General features: G+C 43.7%; 1 protein-coding gene across 10 annotated transcripts in view; it reads right to left on the reverse strand.

The window, feature by feature from the left end:
- Positions 1-20,686, reverse strand: part of SERGEF (secretion regulating guanine nucleotide exchange factor) — a 177,475-nt gene extending 156,789 nt beyond the window's left edge. For 5 of the 10 annotated variants that reach the window (XR_014000028.1, XM_081154312.1, XM_081154313.1 and 2 more), the window contains exons 1-7: positions 20,583-20,673; positions 16,440-16,575; positions 15,103-15,258; positions 13,094-13,188; positions 8,422-8,482; positions 5,607-5,720; positions 3,071-3,133 (exon numbers count right to left, since the gene is read on the reverse strand). Coding sequence is in view for 9 of the 10 variants with exons in the window: in XM_081154312.1 (XP_081010438.1) it covers positions 3,071-3,133; positions 5,607-5,720; positions 8,422-8,482; positions 13,094-13,188; positions 15,103-15,258; positions 16,440-16,575; positions 20,583-20,642 (685 nt within the window). In the remaining variant the exon portion in view is untranslated. The other 5 variants (XM_081154314.1, XM_081154317.1, XM_081154315.1 and 2 more) reach the window with 5 other exon arrangements.
- Positions 20,687-22,019: the final 1,333 nt, after the last annotated feature.

A 22,019-nucleotide genomic window follows, 5' to 3' on the forward strand; every position in this document is an offset into this window, starting at 1 on the left:
AAGACAGACTGGTGGGAAACTGTGGCAAACCAGAAAAAAATTTAACTGGAAGTCAAACAAAATGGGGCCGTGGGCTACAATTGGGCCATGAATCTACAATTTATGATTCCTTCGGTGATTTCTAAGGGCTTTTCCAACCCTAATGTTCTAAGGTTCTATAAGGTTCTTCACATGTGGCTACAGAGCACTTGAAACATGGCTAATCCACATTGAAATGTGTTGTAAGACAAAAAAGCACAATGAATTGCAAAGACTTACTGCAAAAAATATAAATAAAGTATAGCTCATTAATAATTTTCATACTGATTACACATTGAAATAATGTTTTAGATATGTGGGGTTAAGTAAAATATACTATTAAAATTATTTCACATGTGTCTTTTTACTTTTCGAAAGGTGGCTCGTATTATATTTCTACTAGACAGCACTCTTCTAGAAGATAAATGAATCAAGGCTGGGAGATGTTAAATGACTTTCAAGATCACATGGCTAATAAGGAGTCAAGCAGGGTAAGAAGCCAGGTCTTCTGCTTCCACTGTATTTTGTGACCTTCCAGAGAAATGTTACAGTACTGCTTGCCCTGATATAGTCTCAAAAACTGATCAAAAGCTAAACAGTACCAATAAAGGGCATTAGACCAAGATTCAGGGTTCAATCTCAGATCTGCTGCTCTATCACTCTGACATTGGGCACATCACTTCACAACCTGGGCCTCTGTTTCATCAAGTCTAAAATGAGAGAGTGTAAATAGGTGGGACTTTTTTGTAACCCAGGTGACTGTGCAGCACTGACATTGTGAAGTTCTATAGTAGATTTTATGTAGCCTCCCTGGACTTCACCAGGGTGTGCAAAGTATGAGGATCCTTCACAAGAAGGCAGAGGAGACCCTCGCAAAGTCTCAAGCTATTAAGTGGCCTGGTTCACTGACCATGAGCCAGTGTAATAAGCTTCTATTCATCTTAGTAAATCTAAACCATCTTTTTGCAAACACAGACTGCCTTCCACATGCCGATCATCACACTGTTGCAAAATTAAATTTTGCTGCAATGCCAAATAGTTACATAATCTACAACCCAAAACAAAAGGTCTGAAAAGCACTGAACAAGACCCAATGTGTTAACAGCTTGAACTAGACCAGGAAAGAGGGATATTAATCTTGACAACTTTTTTTTTAATTTTTATTTATTGATTAATTTTTTTAGAGGGAGAGAAAGAGAGAAGTATCATTTGTTGCTCCACTTGTTTATGCATTCACTGGTTGATTCTAGTTATGTGCCCTGACTAGGTATCAAACCTGCAAACCCTGGCTCACTGGGAGGGCGCTCCAACCAACTGAACTACCCGGCCAGGGCATAATCTTGACAACTTTTAACTGACATTAAACATATCCAAAAACAATTCAGGCCCAGCCAGCATGGCTCAGCTGTTGAGCATCGACCTATGATCCAGTAGATCAAGGTTCAATTCCCTGTCTGGGCACATGCCCAGGTTTCAAGCTCAATCCCCAGTAGGGGGCATGCAGGAGACAGCTGATCAATGACTCATCATTGATGTTTCTATCTCTCTCCCTTCCTCTCTCTGAAATCAGGAAAGATATTTTAAAAAATCACTTTGTGAATATACTAAAAATCACCAGATTATACAATTTTAAAGGGTGTATTTTATATATGAATTACATGTCAATAAAATAAAAATTCAACATCTGTTTTAGAAACACTAAAATAAAAGTGTTCCACATATGAAATAAGTAACTTCACTAATTACATGATTTTTGAAGAAACTGATATTAGCAAGCAATTAGAGAATCTCTCGGTTTATATAATGCCAGCCACTTCAAATTAATTAGAACAGAGTAGAAACATCTCTTAGCCTACTCTTGTTCTCAGAAAAGAATGCCTTCCCCAACCTCATTGACTGTGGGGCTTCCAGTTCCTCTATGAGGCATTCATTTCAATTCAACTCTTCCAACATATATGTATAAATCTACCTAATATGAGACATAGGCTAAAAGTAGGCATTTCTTTTGTTGGCTGTTAAAATTCATTAAAGAACACCCTACATGTAGTTCAGAGTTTGTAAAGTATTTAAGCTCATTATGTCTCTGAACTCTGGAAACGATAACAGCTTCTCAGTGGATCTGCACTGCAAATCTGATGTTGAAGAAATTAACATGAATTAATTTACATATACTATGTACACACTTTAATTTCCACATAAAACACCATGCATGAAAGTCATTTCCCTTTTCTTAAAAATGTAATGCATTTAACTCTGTGTGAGAGGTCTTAACCAAAATTAATTTCTCAGAGCCATAGTCTCCAGTCTACCAGCAGGGGGCAGGGCAATCTGGACTTTGAAAGAGAGAACCTTTGGAAGAGATAACCTTCACTCTCAAGAAAATGCTACACTGTCACTAGAAAGTTTATACTGTATTGGCTGGGTGTGTCAAATGGATGGATGGATGCATAGCTAAACAGATATAGTGTGAGAGAGAAAAAAGATAAAATATCAATAAAAATAGAGAAATATAGTTAAATAAAATAGAGTAAATACAGAAAGAGCAAACAAGGAGATAAATGGGTTAGAAAGGTTAGTTTGAGATTAAACAGAGGGAATAGAGAGCTTAGATAGTTACATTAGACACTTAAATAGATTAGATGGATAAGATAACAATATGTCACATATAAATTTACTGTTGGTTATATGATTTGACAATCACAATTACCCTAAGAGGAAGGCATCCTTATCCCTAGTGTACAATTAAGAAAACAAAATCAGAGAAAAGGAAGTGAGGCCATAAGAGTGTTTTACCAGTATTGTCATATTTAGTTCTCAGAATTACCCACGAAGTATTTTACAGACAAGGAAATGGTCTCAGTAGGGTAACTTGCCTAAGATCACACAAGTGGTGACATCAGAATTCTGACTCCAAAGTCTATGCTCTTCCCTCTGTACCCCAAAATCACCACTTGAGAAAAAAGCATACAGAATTGTGAATGGGGACATCTGTAATACCCTCAACAATAAAAATAAATTTAGAAAAAATACAACTGAAAGAGCTGTTACCTACCTGTCAATGAAGCCGAGTGATCTGAGCCAGCAACAACACATACTGCTTTAGAATTCTCTAGGCCTACAAAAAAAAAAAAAAAAAAATTCTTTTGAAATTACATTTAAAACAGAACAAACTGGGCAGAGAAGGGGCTCAGGTAGCACTGGGAGAACCTCTCAGCCAGTACAGGCAGGTCTGAGTCAGCAGGTCTGGGTCGGCAGCATTGGCCAAGAAGATCGCTAACATGGTAAGGAAACTGGTTACCTACCAGGGGATTGAACAAACAAATAGATATACTGAGGATAAAGGAGCCAGATTTCTCACCATCAGAGAAGAGAGGAAAGATCCAAGAAAAGGTGCAAGGCTAGCATCGACCAGGTGGTACTGGCTTGCAATTGTAGAGACCAGTGTAGGCTCATGGTTTCCAATGGAAACAGATAAAGATATAGGTGTACATATGTGTAAATACGTCTATTTCTGAGCCCTGTCCACCGAGGGAGCCTAGAAAAATGACATCTCATACATTCAGCTGCCATCCACATGCAGGCACTAAAATACACACCTAGGCTTCCTGTCACACAGGCAGAACTAGAATTTGGCCTGCCTTCCATCTCCAAACCCAACACTTTCCTCCCTTAATTTACTGACAAGGTATAACTCCAATCGACTCTGCTAGACGTTGAGGTCACCTGGTCTAGAGAATTCAGTCATTCTGTAACTCTTTTTTCTGACACTTCTGCTTAATTGACTAGTGTCTTAATAAAAGGTCCCTGGACCTTAAAATATCCTGTGGGATAAGAAAGACAACATGGATGTTTCTGCCACATTCACCAGAGAGGAAGCCCTGGGCCCGAGAGGTCAAGTGAGGAGGGACATCCAGGGTCCCGGCTCCAGAACCAATGGCTATGAGGTAAGATGGGAGAATGAAAAATGAAAGACTTTGAGGGCAGGAAGTTGATGATGTCATCAGAAAACCCCCAATTCAACTCTGAATCTAAGCTGTGCCCTGAGCAGATCTCAAACAAGTCATTTAAATCAAATCAAATAAAAACATTTCTAATTCCTTCTGGTTACAGCTCTGTGCTAAAATAGAGAGCAGACACAGTTCCTGCCCTTAAAAAACTCAGAATCTTTGGTGTGTGGGAAAACATATGAACAACTCATAATAATACAATATACTGTGCTATCCACATGAGAAAATGCAACAGAGGTGAGAAGAGGGAAGAGCACTTACTGAGAAAGCTGGACCTGAGCAAGGCCTTTAGAGATTATCAGGGTTTTCCTAGGGGAACAGGAAGGAAAGGCAGAGGTAACAGTTTGCCACAGGCACAGAGGAATGAGAGAACAGGACGCACCAGGGGAGCAGTGAATACCTTAGTGAGGCAGAAAAAATGTTTGGGAAGTTTGGGTTCCTGTTTGAATGTTTTCGATGTCACAGGAAATGGACTGCCTGTCCAGCATCCAGTGCCCCTTCTCCCCTAGGAGCACCCTCCCCAACTCAACCCATGGGCTTCAGGGTGGCTAACTTCACCCCAGAGGAAGGGGAGGGCCTGCAGGACTTGGGAAAATCAGAATGATCCCAGTATCTTGTACACTGCTCCCACTGTGGCGGACCCTTCCCTTTTCCTTCCCCCCTTCCTCCCACCCTCAAAAATCTCTCCTTTGTTCTGAGCTAGAGGAGACTGGTTAGAGGTTTCCTATCAAGGTGTCATTGCAGCCGACCATCAGTAGACTGGGTCACAAAGCAAGAAAGCGGGAGAGGAAGAGACGAAGGAGACATGGAGACTCGGTGCTACATACAGAAAGACCCACAAAGTGAGTGTAGAGCAGAGAGGGGGTGGGGGGAGAGAAAGAATGAAAATGAGTCCCAGCATGAAAGAGAGAAAGAGAGAAAGCCCTACTGACAACTGACCAACAAAACGCTGACCAACAGGCCTGTGGGCAGAACACTTACTGACTACTCCTCGTGTGCCCACATAGAGACTTCCCTGCAAGGACACTCCTGGCCTCCCTCTCTACACCCTCACTCACTCCTGCTTTCCCTTGGGAGAAGGAATTGGGCAAGTGAGGCATAGGCTTCTGGGTTCTCCCCTTGGGGTGTGCCTGCCTGTAGAGAAGGTGTCTCCTCGTGTGTTCTCAGCTGTACAGTCAGCTTAGTGGGCCCCACTCTACGCAGCTGCTCTAGTGCCTGGAAGGAAAATACAATCTGGGACTCAGAATTTAGAGGTTTACTACTGCTACATCTTATTCCCAAACACCTAAGTCATGTCTTCCAACCTAGCTTTGAACAGTTCTAGAGCTACCATTTTGACCTACACATACCTCACATGCATCTACCTCTCAATGGGTTCCAAACTATAGCAGCGAAGAGAGATGCTTTTACTGGGCCCACAAAAATCCCAACAAGACTAAAAGACCAACCAATAGAGAGAGTTAAGACACAGAGATCAAGAAATAGCAAAAGCAAAACTCCATTCACCCCTTTTCTGCATGCCTGTGTCTCCACTTCTTGACAAAGAATCAATATAGGTCTCAGAAGAAATAAGGGCCTTACCTGTCACCCTGCTAGGTTCCTTTGCTGTCAAAAACAGTGGGAGAGTCTGCCCAGGGCACAACCGCCGTCCAGATGATGCCAAACCAGCTCCCCACTGGAACACAATGCCACTTGCTTCCCAATTGAGCAGAAGAAAAAAACACACACACTTATTTGGATAAGACCAGATTGCTCTTTGAACCTCACTGCTATGGGAGATTCCCAATTCATTCTCAGTTAACACATGTATTATGGAGAAGCTTATTGCTTCACAGGCCTTATGACTGGACACAGGGATTACCCCCAAATCAATCACAAGTCCAATCTTCAAAGCAATCTAAGACCATCAAAGAAAATTCCAACTTAGTAAAACTCCCTCCAAAAAGTTCTAGGACACTCCTCCAGGGTCAAATTACTGATGACACTTTGATCATGACCGACCTGAAAAGACCATTCAGATTCCAGACCGAGAGGGAAAGAACCTTGAAGATTATCAAGTCCATTCCTTACATTTACTAGATGAGATCATTGAGACCCTGAAGAGGGGATATGATTTGTACAAGGTCATACAAGGAGCTAGTAGCAGAGAAAATGCTAAACTCAGCTTTCCTAATAACAGCAAAATTTTTTAAGGGCATATATATTTTTAAAAAGAGAAACTTGAGATACATATCAACCAATTGCAATATATAGATCTAATTCAGATCTTGATCCAAACAAACAGTAAAAAAAATATTTTTGAGACAATCAGGGAAATGTAAACACTCACTAGATGTAATTTGATGAAATGACAGAATTATTGTTAATTTTTGCAGGTATGATGATGGTATTTTAATAATGTTTTCAAAAAAGAGTCCTTATCTTTTAGAAATGCATGTAGAAATATTTACAAAATGAATGGGGGAGGACTTATAATTAACTTAATCAAACATATAATGGAAACTATGCTGCTTTATAAATGGACAGAAATGTACACATAAGGCTGGCAATTACAGAAAGTTGGTAGGAAAGGGAGAAGTAAACCCATGATAGGCAATTCTCCACCCTGCTAATTTCTAAGAGAAGCTGCTGCTTATAAAAGTGTAATTACTACCATACAACTCAGCAATCACACTCCTGGGCATTTATCCCAGAGAAATGAAAATTTATGTTCACATAAAAACTTGTCCACAAATGTTTATAGCTTTATTCTTAATAGCCAAACTCTGGAAACAACCAGATGTTCTGCAATGGGTGACTGGTTAAGCAAACTATGGTTGTTAGGGACTGAATTATGTCCCCTGACAATTCATGTTGAAGCCCTACACTGCAATGAGGCTGTATTTGGAGATAGGGCCTATAAGGAGGCAATAAAGGTTAAATGGGTCATAAGAGTGAGGCCTTAAGCTGATAGAACTGGTGCCCTTATAAGAAGAGAGAAACCACAGGTGTCTCTCTGTCCATGTGTGTATAAAGGACCATGTGAGGACACAGCAAAAAGGCAGCCATCTACAAGTCAGGAACAGAGCTGACCAGAAACCAATTCTCACAGCACCTAGATCTTGGACTTCCAGCCTCCATAACTGTGAGAAAATACATTCCTGTTGTTTGAGCCACCGGTCTATAGTACTTTGTTATGGCAGCCTGAGCTAATACAGTGGTACCTCTATACCATGGAATACTACTCAGCAGTAAAAAGGAGCTCATTATTGACACTCAAAATATGGATGAATCACCAGAGAGTCACACTGAGCAAAAAAAAACCCCAACCCCAAAAAGTTATATACACCATGATACCATTTATATAATATTCCTGAAGTGAAATATTATAGACATGGAGAAGAGTGGTTGTCAGGAGCTAGGAAGAGGGTGGGGCAGGTAGAAGGTGAGTGTGGCTATAAAGGGTGACAAGTGGTCCTTGTGGTGATGGAACTGTTCTGTAATCCGACTACCAAAACATCCTGGTTGTGCTGCTGCACTACATTTACACAAAATGTTACTACTGGGAGAAGCTGGGAAAAGAGTGCATGAGACCTCTTATTTCTTACCACTGCATGTGAATCTACAATTATCTCAAAATAAAAGTTAATTTTTTTTTTAGGTACAATCAACACTATGGCCCAGGGCACCATCAGCACAGTGCAGCACAGGCTCTTCCTCGCCTCCTCTCCGCTCCCCACTCCACAACTGGACTCCCTAAATGCTTGAGCCTCAGCTGCCACAGCCGGTTAGGGCTGTCCCTCAGCCCAGGAGTGGGGCAGAAAAATGAGCAAGGGAGAGAGAAAAGGGCCACCGCCCTTCCACCTGCGACCATCCCTCTCAGCTCACCACCCTCCACCTCGCACACACTGTCAGCCCTACATCCATCGCCCTCTCCCAGTCCAGGAGACAAGCTCGCTTTTAAATCAATAAACATTACAATCTCACTAGTGTAGTCACGGCAAAGAAAGTGGGCCTTGGAATCCAGCCCATTCTAGACTCTGATCCCAGCTCTACCTTTTACTACCTTACTCCCTGTGCCACCTTAGACGAGCACTTCAGCCTCTCTGGACCTCAGTTTCTTCATACATAAATATTAAACTCACATCACCACACAGCTGTGAGGATTAAATGAGGTATTGATTAAATCAAGAGAATCTAGCACCATGCCTAGCATATAATAAAGAGCTGGAAACTTCATTTCTTTCCTTCCTGCCTGCTAAAGGCTTTCCCACATGACTTTGGCCATATGCCCCATCCTTTTCATCAAAGTGCAGCAGAGCAGGACACTCTGAATTACTCCTTACAGTTTATTTCTTCTAAAGCTCTGTTTCTCCTTATTACACACCTACTTAGAGAATAAAAGCAAAATGATCACCTGTAGCAGCTAACGCATGCCTCAGTCCAGCAGCAACACTAACAACCTTCTCTCTCAGGAGCTGTCAAAACAGAGAAAAGGGTTGAGACCTCAGAACATCCCTCTACAAACTATTAGGTAATTGATGCCCAAATGCATCATGGCCCCCAACCAACATTTCCATCCATAAATACCTCCGTATGCATCCCTAAAAGACAAAAATCCTTTTAAAAGACCATATCACACTGCCTCTCAGGATGGGAAAGACCTTCAAGTTCACCCAGTCCAGGGGTTAGCAAACGTTTTCTATAAAGGGCCAGGTAGTAAATATTCTAGACTTTGCAGGCCATATGGTTTCTGTCACACTTCTCTATTCTGTCATTATAACATAAAAGCCACCACACACAATACATAAATGAATGGGTGTGGCTGTGTTCCAATAAAACTTTACTTACCAAGGGTTCTCGTTTGCAGACCTTTGATCTAGTCCAATCTCCATCCAATACTAGAAACCACTCCACAACACCCCACCAAGTGGCCACCCAACCCCTGCCAAACACCTACTTCAGTGGCACAGGCTCAGCACCTCCCCAGAAGCCTGTTCCATCTTTGCACTGTTCCATTTATCTCCTTAGGTGAAGCCAAAATCTATCTGCCTATAACTTCTGACGATGCTTTCCAAATGTGTGCAGTTATCACGTTCTAAGATGCCTTGTGGTGGTTTTAAAAATAGGTCCTCGAGCCCGGATGGGCGTGGCTCAGCGGTTGAGCATCAGCCTAGGATCCAGGAGATCATGGTTCAATTCCAGTCAGGGCACATGCCCGGGTTGCAGACTCCATCCCCAGTGTGGGGCGTGCAGGAGGCAGCCGATCAATGACTCTTTCATCATTGATGTTTCTATCTCTCTCCCCCCCTCTTCCTTCCTCTCTCTGAAATCAATAAAGATATATTTTTTAAAAAAACATAGGTCTTCGAATTCTTGGAGACCCCCTCCCTTCAAAATGAGCAGCTTAATTCCCCTCCTGTTGAGTGTGGCTAGACCTAGTGACTTGTTTCCAGGGAAGAGACTAAGGAAGTGATGAGTGCTCAGACATGAGGTGATAAAAGGCGCTGAGGCTTCCTGCTTGGCTTCTCTCTCGAAGCACTAGGGGAAAGCCAGAGGCCATGTCTAAACAGTCCTTTAGGGAGGCGCTGTGGAAGGAACTGAAGCCTCCTGCCAGGTGAGAGCGCATGGAAGTGGACCCACCAGCCCAGGCACGCCTTCAGCAGCCTGCTGCCCCAGCTGAGATCTCAACTGTAACCTCATGAGACCAGCTAACCTGTTCCCAGATTCCAGACCCTCAGAAACTATGTTTGTTGTTTAAAGCTGCTAATTTTTAAGCTAATTTATTACACAGCAACAGATAACTAATACATATCTCTTCTTTAGGTCAAACGTCCCCAGTTCCATAAGCCATCAATCACCCTGCTCTTGGTTTCGCTCCTCTATAAACTCTGATTACTCAATCTCTGTTTTTGAAAGGGACTGTATATACAACTATCACGGCCCCTATGGAACTTTACTACATTTATTTACAGATCCACAGTGTCTTTCTAAACTTCAGGACCCTCAGGGAAGAGTCTGAATCTCAGCTCTTCGCCCAGGGTCTAAGCACCAAACCCACGACAGAACACGAAATCCTAGATGTGGTCTGGCCAGCACTAAGAACAGCTCTGGCCTCCCTTCTACAGACTATATTTCTGGTAATGCAGCCTAGCTCTGGGGAAGATCAAATCTTACTGCTAATATAATTTGGACATATTGTCCTATAAAAATTTTTCTATCCAAAATTAATTAATGGGCTTTACATGTGGATTCAATCTCGTCAACATCTTCAACTCACCTCTATTCCTTCCTCTCCATCCCCACTGCCATTGCTTTAGTTTGGGCCAGGATTATCTCTTATCTGAATTATTAGCAAGAGTGCCCTGAGTAATCTTCCTTCAATCCATCCTGCACTCTACCCCTCTTGCCCCTCCCTACCACAGTTCTTACCATGTGTCATACACGACCTCCCAGATTGCCCCCCTCCCCACTGGCACTTCCACCACTTCCTTATGCTCCAACCAAACTAAACTGCTTGCAGTATCCCCAACCCTACTGCTTTATGCTCCTACAGCTTTGCTCACAGAGTTCCTTCTGTCTGAAATGTTCTTTTGTACCTACTCTGTGCATCGTATCTCAAGCCAGGTAAACTTTTGCTCAACTTTTAAGAGTCAGCATAAACCTGTTTTCACCGTACTTTCCCCGGACGAATTCAATACTCCCCCCTTTGAGGCTATACATGCACCTACCCGAATTCTAGCGTGGTAATGCATTGAGGTGTTTCTATACCTAACATGTCCTGCTAAACTATAAGATCCTCAAATGCTAGGATTGGGTCCTACTCACCTTTGTCCCCCCTGTCTAAACACAGCACCTATACAGCAGCTATCATTAGCTGCTATTAAATAAATGAATGAATTTCTATAATATTTCACTTTGGCACATTCTCCTCATTGTTCCATAGGATCCAGCCTGTCAAAACGTTTTTACCTCCTGATTCTGTCATCCAACATATTTTAACTACTGTTCGCCTCTGTCTTCTTTAATTATGTGACTTAAGCTAAATGAATTATAATTTATATGTAGGTTCTTTAAAAGCCATCTATGTATAATTGGAAGCTGTAACACTTCCTACAACAGGAACTAAAGAGTCTAGACTTCCATGTATAACATGTGGTAAAGACTAAATGTTTGTGTTCTCCTGAAATTCGTATATTAAGATCTATTATCCAATGTGATTATATTTGGAGGTGGGGTCTTTGGGGGGCTTATTAGGTCATGAGGGCAGAGCCCTCATGCATGGGGTTAGTGCTGTTATAAAAAAAGATATCCTAGAGTTCCTTCACCTCTTCTGCCATGAAAGGACACAGCAGGAAGATGGCTGTCTATGAACTAGGAAGAGGGCCCTCACAAGACACCCAATCTGCTGGTGCCTTGATCTTGCACTTCCCAGCCTTCAGGGCTGTGAGAAATAAATGCTTGTTGTTTAAGCCACCTAGTCTGGCATTTTGTTATAGCAGCCCAAACAGACTAAAACACCATGGAAACCAGGACCCCAAATACCCCACAGACAGCAATTGTTAATTCAGCAAAATGATAGGAGCAAAATCAAGCTCTCTCCAATGAAAACAGATCCACTCTGAGTCAGAGTTTCAGGAATTTAAATAGGAGTGGAGCAGCTTAGGTGGCAAAACTCATTTTGGATCCCAGCATATTTCTTTTAAAATATTCCAGAGTCCTATTATGATCACTTACAATATCAACTTCACCAAAAGTTGTACATCTTAAGTATGACGCAGTGAAAAGAGTTCTGAACTAGAGCCAGGAGTCTTGTTCTATGCTCATGCTGTCCAATATGGTAGCCACTAGCTATGTGTGATACTGAACAACTGAAATGTGTCTAGACTGAACTAAGACATACTGTAAGTAAAAAACGTACACCAGGGTTCAACTTAGTATAAAATAAAAAATATGAACTATCTCATGAGTAAATTATATATTAATGGCATATAAAATAAAATAATAATAGTTTGGATACACTGGCTTAATTTAAGTTATCAAAATTTCTCCTACATGTCACAACATGGATGAAACTTGAAAACACACATCAGGTGAAGTGAAAGAAACCAGATATAAAAGGACATACATTGTATATTTCCATTTATATGAAACACCCAGAATAGGCAAATCCAGAGAGACTGATTAGCAGTTGCCAAGAGCTAAAGGGAGGGAAGGATAAGAGGTGACTGCTATTGGGTACACAGTTTCTTTCCTGGTAATGAAAATGTTCCAAAATTAGTTCATGGTGAAGGATGCAAACCTCTGAGAATATACTAAAAACCACTAAATTATACATTTTTAAAGGATAAATTTTATGGTATGTAAATTACATCTCAATAATGTTGTTATTTTAAAAATTAATCTCACCCATTTCTCTTTACTTTTTTAAATGGTGCTATTAGAAATCTTTAATTTACATATATGGCTCACATTATATTTCTATTAGACAACACTTGCTTATACCATTTGCCTAGCTTAGTGTCTTTAGGTAAGTCACTTCTATCTGGACCTATTTCTAACATAGTTCCCATTATTACTAATTTTAGAATTATGAAAAATCATTAATATCTTGCCTGGCTGGCGTGACTCAGCAGTTGAGCATTGACCTAGGATCCAGGAGGTTGTGGTTCGATTCCTGGTCAGGGCACATGCCCAGGCTGCGGGCTGATCCCCAGTCAGGGGCGTGCAGGAGGCAGCCAATCGGTGACTCTCTCGTCATTGATGTCTTTCTCTCTCCCTTCCTCTCTCTGAAATCAATAAAGACATATTTTTTTAAAAAAGGCAAATGTCTTTATAAGATATATTACCTTTATTGTTCTATTTCACAAAAATTTATAATGTGTATGAGGACTAACAGAGGTTTTTTTCACTCACAACCTTCATGCCCCCAACCTAATTTTTCCTAGAAAAACCTAAGCTTTTTAATTTAAATTCTAACTACCCCATGGGTTTTCAGGGACCCAGCCAGTCTGGGGAGGAATAACTGTAACACCCTGGAAACTGTTTAACAAGACACGGGCTAGAAGAATATTAGGTGCTGTCCTTACCTCAATGGTCTGGGGAACTGCACATCTTTGAGGCCTCTGAGGAACTCCTAATTGGCCAAAGGAGTTGGATCCACATGATAGAACTTGACCATTTTCTGCAAAATACAAATATTTAAATCACAATGTAAGTGGTAGGATACCAGTGACCAATGGGTAAATGCTAAAGGAGCAAAGGGAATGAGGAGGGAGTGAGGGCCCTGGGCTTCAGGACATTCAAACCACACCCCCTGCCTTTATTGTCGCTCTAGGAATAAAAAGCCTGTTTTGCACAGAATATCCATTACACTGCCTAATTCTGACAGGAAACTGTGTGGAACACTTAGCCCAGTGCCTAGAGTTGGGAAAGCAGGGTACTTGTTTCCCACTTCTCATGTTTCCAGGAAACACAACTTCTATTACTTTAATACTTCGGGTCTTTCTCCCTGCCCTTCCCATACTCACCGCCTTCAGAGGAGGAGGGGTAACCTAACCAACTGGTGAGTTTGGGAGAAGGAAGGAACAGGACACGTGGCTTGGCACCTTCCTCTCAGACACTCTGGGCTGACTCTTAGTAAGGGTTTCCCCTATGGGAAAAGCCTAGAGTTTGGGAGATAAGTTTGGATCAAAGGAGTGTTAGCACAACCACTTGGCCTGACAGTTAACCCTGTCCTCCAACTTGGCCTTTATCAGTAAAAAGCCAATAGTTTGATCTCCACCTGTCTGACTGCTCTCCACCTTTCTCACAGTTGATTCCCAATATGAAAAGGAAAAAATATTATTTATGACTCCCTACAACCCCATCACAGGCCCATAATGAGCACTTCATAATGATAGCTATTATTTAGATTCTAATAATTACTATCAAACTCGACACACATTTCTGAACCCCTCCACAGAGGAGAGATGGTGACACCCTAGCAGGGTTTTAAAGACGGGACAAGAGTTCAGCAGAGACAAGAGAGGGGCTGTCCCAGGCAAAGGACAACATGTACTATTTAGTCTGACCAGAAAGGAGAGGGTGAGGAGTGAGGAGAGTAAGAGCCAAGGCAGCACCAGGAACAGCTGGGGAACAGCTGAAGAGCCTGCGTGTGAGCTATGTGTGTGAGAATCCACAGGGGTGTGAGGCAGGGCTGCAGGTGGGCGGGGTTACCTGCTCAGAAGATGCCCTTGCCACAGGACTGTGACAAAGAGGGACCTTAATCAGAAATTACAGATGGTCCTTTGAATCCAGAATGGCCAACTAGGTGGGGCAAAACTACTTCCAGGGAGAAGTCAGCTGACAAAGTATCTATTGTCAACTGATTCCCAAGGGCATTTCGGTGGTCCCTCGGTATTTGCAGGGGATCGGTTCCAGGAACCCCTGCAGATACCAAAACCTGAGGAGGCTTAAATCCCTTATAAAAAATAGCTTGGAACAATGCATATAGTGGCCCTCTGCATCTGCGAATTCCCAACCATGGACTGAAAATGCTATATGTACTACTCATTTTGATCAGCAGTTGGTTGAATCCACAGATGTGAAGCCTGCAGATACAGAGGGCTGACTGTATTCTGTTACCCTTTGCCCATATCCCTCTACAGCCTATTCTGCTATCTGGCTTCACAAAGACGGAACAGTTCTGTCCAACCATATTCACATTTTTTTTAAATCCCTCATTGGGGAAAAGCTACCATCACTGTTGTGGCAACCTCTGATTTCCTCCTACTCCCACAACGTTCCCCTGTGAGTATCTTGTAGCCAACGCTCCTGGCCAGCTAACCCAGCTACACGGCTATCATGAACATCTGGGACAGGGAGTGACCACCAAAGGTGATCCAGCTCATTCCCACCTATGGTAAAAGTTTTCCAGCCCAAAGTTTTACTGTTAAAACTCTCCTTGCAAAAGACACCTCGCAACTTTCCTTGAACCAGAAAGAACATTTGTGTGTGTTTTCAAACACAAAGAAGCTTTCGTTTAATCTGCATCACCACCACCATGCTCTTCTCACTCAAAGCCTTTGTGGTGATATTTACCTAGGAGTGCACTCACCTGTGAGAATGATGGTAAAGTCCCAGCCACAGGCCACCTGTTGGATGGGAGAGCCAAGGAGGGATTTGCAGGGTGTAAAATGCAGAACATCCTCCGTGTGACCAAGCCCCAACTGCCCATCTTTGTTCAGGCCACAAACAAAAAGGCTTCCTCCATCTGCAAAATAAAGGCTTTAGTGATAGTGTGCACAAGGGAAATCACAACTGCCAAAGCGAGCAAAAAGGTTTCACTATTTATTTGGAGTTACAAACCCAGTAACCTTTTCCCACCCATGTTAATAAGCCATGTATATTAATATGCACTGAAGCAGATGGCACTGGGCCAAGGGGCTCAAATCTAATATCTAAGTGGAAACTCCAAGTGCTACAGTAGTGGCCAATCATCAAATTGAGCATCTACCGTAACAATAAAGCCAAATCTATTCTGCAATTGTAATGTGCCAAGTATTGTTCTAAGAGGTTTCTGCTTGGGGCCAACTTATCCTTTAAGCACAGTGCCTAAGGCACACAATACTTTTAGAGGCCCACAAAAATGTTTCGATTTTAAATTCTTTTAAAATCAGAAAAATAAATGTAATAATAATGAATATATAATATTAAATCTAGCCTGGATTATATTAACCTTTATATCAATGCAGTTGTAAAATATAATTTTTAATATTTCTTTATGGAGAAAGGAGTCCACAAAGGAAAAAGTTCCAAGGACCCATAAAAGTCATAATGCAGCCGTAAACTCATTGATTCTTCTTATCAACCATTATTATCCCCATGTAACAGAAAAGAAACTGACACAGAGGAATTAAGTAAGTTGTTCAAGGCCACACAGCTACCAGGACTAGAACCCGGGCAGTTTGATTCCAGAGTCCATGTTCTTAAGCAGGATGCAATATGCCCTCTTTCACAATATTGTAGCCCTTGTTAAGTCCTATCCTACATACTGCAAGGGAAATTAAGGAAAACACAATGTTCTTGCTGTAAAGGAATATTCAAGCTAATTTCAGACTTCTAACTCATATGTGAAAGTTAAATAGCAATATATGGTATAAAATGTGATATATTTTGCAGCTCTCCCACTAACATGTCTCGTAACCTTAAGCAATCAGTTTTCCTTTTTGAGCCCCCTTCATACAAGTGAGGCGGTGGGAGCCTTGGGAGAGCCAAATGATCTCTGAAGTTCTTTCGGCTCTGACAACCTAGGATCCTCTGATGATAACGGCTCTTTTACAAAAGTGTTTTCCTCTGCAAAATACAAAAGGCTAAAAGATGGCAATATGACATCCTAGGGGGAAATGTCTAAATAAGAAAAAGAGGGGCTATCTACTCTTGAAGGAAAGTTACCTGTGACAACAGCAGAGTGGCCTCCTCCTCCTGTGATCCTCCTGACACACCCAGGTTTACAGAAGTCATTCAGTTTTTGGGGCAAAAATACATCTTCCTTATGGCCAAGGCCAAGTTGCCCATAGCTATTTGCACCCTAAGGATAAAATAAACCAAGGATGAAAAAAGTATGGGAACCCCAACTATTAACGTTTATTTGCTTGGCCTTATCGTTCTCACCCCAACAATATCTCAAAGCCTATATACAAATGAGATTTCATAAGCTCATTCTTTTGTGTGTGTGTGTGTGTGTTTTAAATATATCTTTATTGATTTCAGAGAGAGGAAAGGAGAGGGAAAGAGGGAGATAGAAACATCAATGATGAGAGAGTCATTGATGGATCCCGCAACCCAGGCATGAGCCCTGACGGGGAATCGAACCCCTATCGCCTGGATCCCAGGTCGATGCTTGAACCCCTATCGCCTGGATCCTAGGTCGATGCTCAACCGCTGAGCCACGCCCGGCCGGGCAGCTCATTCTTAAGAGGCTATTATATGCAACCCCCACTTAGAGTGTAGCCCCATACCCAAACCACTATGCTTTCCAGGTTAGGAGCCCTTAGCACCCACAGCTTATCCAACGATACTCCTCACCTTCCCCTTCCAGTGCCTCAGCCCCTATATGTTGCTTTGGGGGACAACAAGGGGAGTTCCTTCTGATAAAATCTAACTACATGGGATGGCTAAGAAAAGAAATACTGAGGGGAAATAATGAGGGGAAACAAAGTGGATGGGAATACACTAGGACTAGTTCTTGTCCCTTCACCCCACACCCCACTGGGAAGACTAGCAATGACTTTCTGCAAAGTCAGCTAAGGATTTTGTACCCTCAAGCAGGGCGCATCATTGTTATTTCATCTGTAAGTGAAAGAGGTTGGCAGTGATCTCTAAGGGCCTTTCCAAGTACTATGTTTCGTGACTCTAAGATTCACATGGTAAGATCCCTGTAAGGAAATAGATTTCCTTTTGGTGGATAATATGTCTATCATTATTATACAATAAAGGTCCAAAATCCCTACTCCGAAACCTTTGCAACCAGATATGTTTCAGAATCAGAATTTTATAGGTTTTAGAAAATACAGTATATAAATCATATATACTTCTGCAAGGTCTGGGAGCAGCACCCCATAAGCAAAACAGTATTATTCCGGCAGTAAACGGTACACATACTCACAGGAAGTGGGCAAAGACTATAAACAGCCTATGTCAGGTAGTCTGGGGTGTTCAGAGCTTTTTGTTTTCAAAGTTGAAGATAAGGGATTGCAGACCTGCTGGGAGAATCTAATTAAGATTTCAGAAATCCTTATTTCTCCAAGTATTTGCTTCTGGCTGGTTCTTCCTAGAGATGAGTTATAAAACCTTTAAACTGTGTTTGTTTTTAAAACACCTGAATGAGGAAAAGTGACTTAATACAACTACAAAAAATACATACATACAAACTCCTGCCCCTTATGGTCTCTTCCACAGTCATCTGGACTACAAGGACTCCACACTGGAAGAGCAAGCCAGGGCAGGGTCACAAGTCCCAGAGGCCCTCAAGGACAGTATTAGCTACCAATTTGAGTGCCTCTCCCTGTGCTGGGCAATCACCTTTAATTCTCACAACAAGAAATGGGCATTGTCACTCTCACTGTACAGATGAAGAAACTAAGGCTCAGAGAGGTTAAGCAATTTTCCATAGTCACATAGCTGGGTAGGTAACATGTGAGATGCCTCCTCTTTTCATTATACCACACTTTGTCTCTAAGAATAAAGAAATACATACATACACACACACACACACACACACATACACATCCCAGAGCTTACCTGGCAACAGGCTGACTGGCCCCATCTAAAATAGTACCCCCATCACTTGTTTGTGCTTTATTTTTCTTCACAACACCCCCTGACATGGCATTATATATGTTTACTTGTTTACTGTCTACCTCCTCAAAAGTAAACTCCATGAAGGCAGGAATTTTATTTTGCTCACTGCTATTTCCCCTACATCTGAATCTGTGCTGGCCCAGAAAAGGTGTGCATCTATTTTATAGTGAATTAATGTAAGGCCCTGTGAGTCCCTAGGAAAGATCAAATGAAAAGTTTGCATAGTGTGAAGTGGAGGGCCTATGCACAGGATTTCTCCGTCAACCCTGGGATCGTGTGACTATCCCATTGCCAAGGTTACAGGCTGCTGAACAGAAAGTCAGAAACTGGCATTATGGAATTCAAATTATGATACCAAATTTTTATAATACAGCAAGAGGCCCTAAATCCATGATAAAGCAAAACAAAAGGAAATTTTAATACAACCTATTACAACTATATTTGCCTCCCTTCCTTATAAACACTCCAGACAGCCCCACACACACACACCTCCAAGAAGGTAAATTCCCTTGTTATGGACTGAATTGTGCTCCCCTAAAATTCATTTGTTGAATCCCTAACTTCCAGTAGCTCAGAATGTGACTATACTTGGAGACAGGGCCTTTAAAAGGGTAATTAAGGTTAAAAGAGGTCATAACAATGGGGCCCTAAACCGGTAATACTGGTGTCCTTATAAGAAGAAACACAGGGATGCTCTCACATAGAGAAAAATACATCTGAGGACACAGTAAGAAGGCTGCCATCTCTAAGCAAAAGAGAGAGGCCTCCGCAGAAACTAAACCTGCTCGAGCCTTGATCTCAGACTTCTGACCTCCAGAGCTGTGAGAAAATAAGTTTCCATTGTTTAAGCCCCCCAATCTGTGGTATTTTGTTATGGCAACCTTAGCAAACTAATCCACCCCTGCACACATATAACACAGCTGGAAGAACACACCGTCAGGTCTCCAAGCACAGCAGTGGGGTGAGGTTCAATAATCTTTGTTTCAGTACAGACAAGGCCACATCTTAAAGGCTTTTTCTGTCAGATGTCTCCTCTGTCCACATAGACCCCAATCTCTGGCCTGGGAAAAGCCAGAGACACCGCCCACCCTAGGCACACATTCAATCCGCAACTCCACCGCATGTTGAAGTACCACCTCAAAGGTACTCAGACATCCAGACTACCTCCAGCCACACCACACTCTCCCACCTGCCAGTCGGCAGCCTTACATTCAACAAGTGCTTCCCCGGCACTGAGGATTCCTGTTTTTTAATTAGTGAACATATACTGGTTTTAACAGCAATACAGGTATCTCCCCACCACCCTCCCCACCCCAGCGCCAGAGCTGTAAGTCTTTCACTCGTGTTTCTCCCAAAAGACGAGCACATAGCTCACACACAACAGGTACTCATTCAGTCATCAGTCAACAAATATTTACCGAGCACCTTACCGTGTGCCAGGCACCGTGAGCAACACAGGCACAGTGCCCACCGTTACGATGCTCGCATTCTAGCCAAGGAAACTGACACTACCAAATTACACGTTTCATTACCATTGAGATGCGCGTTATGAAGAACTAAGACACAACGTCTGCTTGCTCCCGTACATCTGGTCGAGTACCTGCCACACACGCCTGTGCCGAGACCCTCCGCTACCGGCCAGGGCACCAAAAGATGACCGCGTCTCAAGGCGCCTGTCGAGCCAAAGGGGGCGCTGACTCCCACTCCCCAATACAGGCAAGATCCAGCCACAGCAGAAGAGCAGCAACTCTGCAGGTCTCTGGCTTGAGCACCGCCAAGCACCGTAGGCCTCACATCGAAGGAGGCTCCCGCCCGGCTGCGGTGGGGCTGGGCAAAGGCCCCAAGCTCCGGGCAATGGGACGCTCGCTGCAAACCACAGGTGACCCACCGGGCTCCGAGGCGGGGAGATCCTCTCGGCAGGGACAATCACCCCGTCTTTCCCGGAGCTCTCGCGGAACCAGGTGCCCTGCCCTGGAGGCAGGTTCTTCCCCCTGAGCCGCAGCCCCGCGGGTCCGGACCCCGCCAGCCAGCAGGCCCCCGAAGTCACCCCGAGAAGACCCTTCCCTCCCGCCCCCTCCTCTTCTGCCCCCAGCCCAGGATCCTCTAGCCCAGAGCCAGAGCCCGGCTGGAATCGCCGCCGCCCAGCCCAGGACCGCCCACGCAGAGGCCGGGAGCTCCCGGCCCCAGGGCGCCCCTCAGTCACAGCCGCCCCGGCGCGGGGGCGGAGTCACGCACCCAGGCGAAGAGCGCGGCGGGAGCGCGGGCAGCAACAGCGGCGCCGGGCTCGAGCTCCATGCGGGGACGCTCCGCCGACGCTTCCGGGAGGGTCCAGAGCGGAGGGCGGGGCCGGCGCGGAGGGCGGGGTCGGCGAGGAGGGAGGGGCTGGTGCGGAGGGCGGGGTCAGCCTGGGGGCGGGGCCTGAAGGCCGCGCCCTCGCGCCGCGGCGAATCCCGAGCGGGCGAGCCCCGCAGCCCCCGCCCGAGCTGCCTCCCCGGGGCCCCGCCCCGGCGCGCTCCGAGCGTCTCCGCCCCCGGCCTCCTGGTTTGCAGGGTAGCGCAGTCTCGCTTTGCCTTTATTTTTAGTAATAATTCTGTGCGATTGCACCACGCTCCGTCACATTTTTATCTCCTTGGAGCCGCGCCACAGCCCAGAGGGGCTGGCAGGGCTTCACCATTTGATGGGGAAGAAATCGGGGAAGGAGTGAAAAGGGTCCTGCCCCAGGGTCTTAGGCTGAACTCCTCGGGCCTGCTTTGGGGTGCATTTGCAAAATCTGAGGGAGCTTCTTGGGAGATGAGGGTAGTGTCTTCTACCGTTGGGGTCGACCTCAGCGCCAAGTACGGATCGGGAACTTACACCGAGGAGGCTGGCTCTCGGGGATGCCTGCTGGGGCAGCCTTCTGACTCAGTGCCGGGAGCATGGCCCTGCCCTGATTCCAATCATCAATATGGATCATTTTCGCCCAACAAAGATTTTCATGTAAAATGGCTTTTGTCAGACACCCTCTTACACTTTTGGGGGGAGCTAAATAAGCACAATTTTCCTGAAGAAAAATGTGGCAATGCATATTAGGAATATGAAGATAGATATTTACCCAGCAATTCCGTGACTGTGAATTTATCACAAGAAAATAATCAGAGCTGTGCACAAAGACTTAAACTGCAAGTTATTCATTACAGGGTTACATACAATAGGAAAGAACTTACTACCTCGGAATTTAAAAATAAACTGATTAAATTATGGCGTAGCCATGCAATAGAATACTAGGCTGCCATTTAAAAATGTTTTAAAAGTGCTCTGGCTGGCATGGCTCAGTAGTTAGAGCCTCGGCCTGCACACCCAAGGGTTTTGGGTTTGATTCCAGGTCAAGAGCACGTACCTGGTCAGGGTGCTTGAGGAAGGCAACCAATCGATATGTCTCTTGCATATCCATGTTTCTCTCTCTCTCTCTCTCTTGCTCTCGCCCTCGCTCTCACTCTCGAGCTCTCTTTCTTTTTCTCTCTCCCTTCCACTCTCTCTGAAAAGCAATAGAAAAAATATCCTCGAGTGAGGATTCTTAAAAAAAGTAAGTATACCAATTTTCCATACACACACACACACACACTCAGGCGATATTTTTTTTTTGTACTTTGTTTATAACCCACATTTTCCAAGCCACATGTTACTTTGTGGGTA

The sequence above is a fragment of the Miniopterus schreibersii genome, assembly GCF_964146895.1.
Source record: "Miniopterus schreibersii genome assembly, chromosome: 12".
In the NCBI taxonomy this organism is placed as follows: domain Eukaryota; kingdom Metazoa; phylum Chordata; class Mammalia; order Chiroptera; family Miniopteridae; genus Miniopterus; species Miniopterus schreibersii.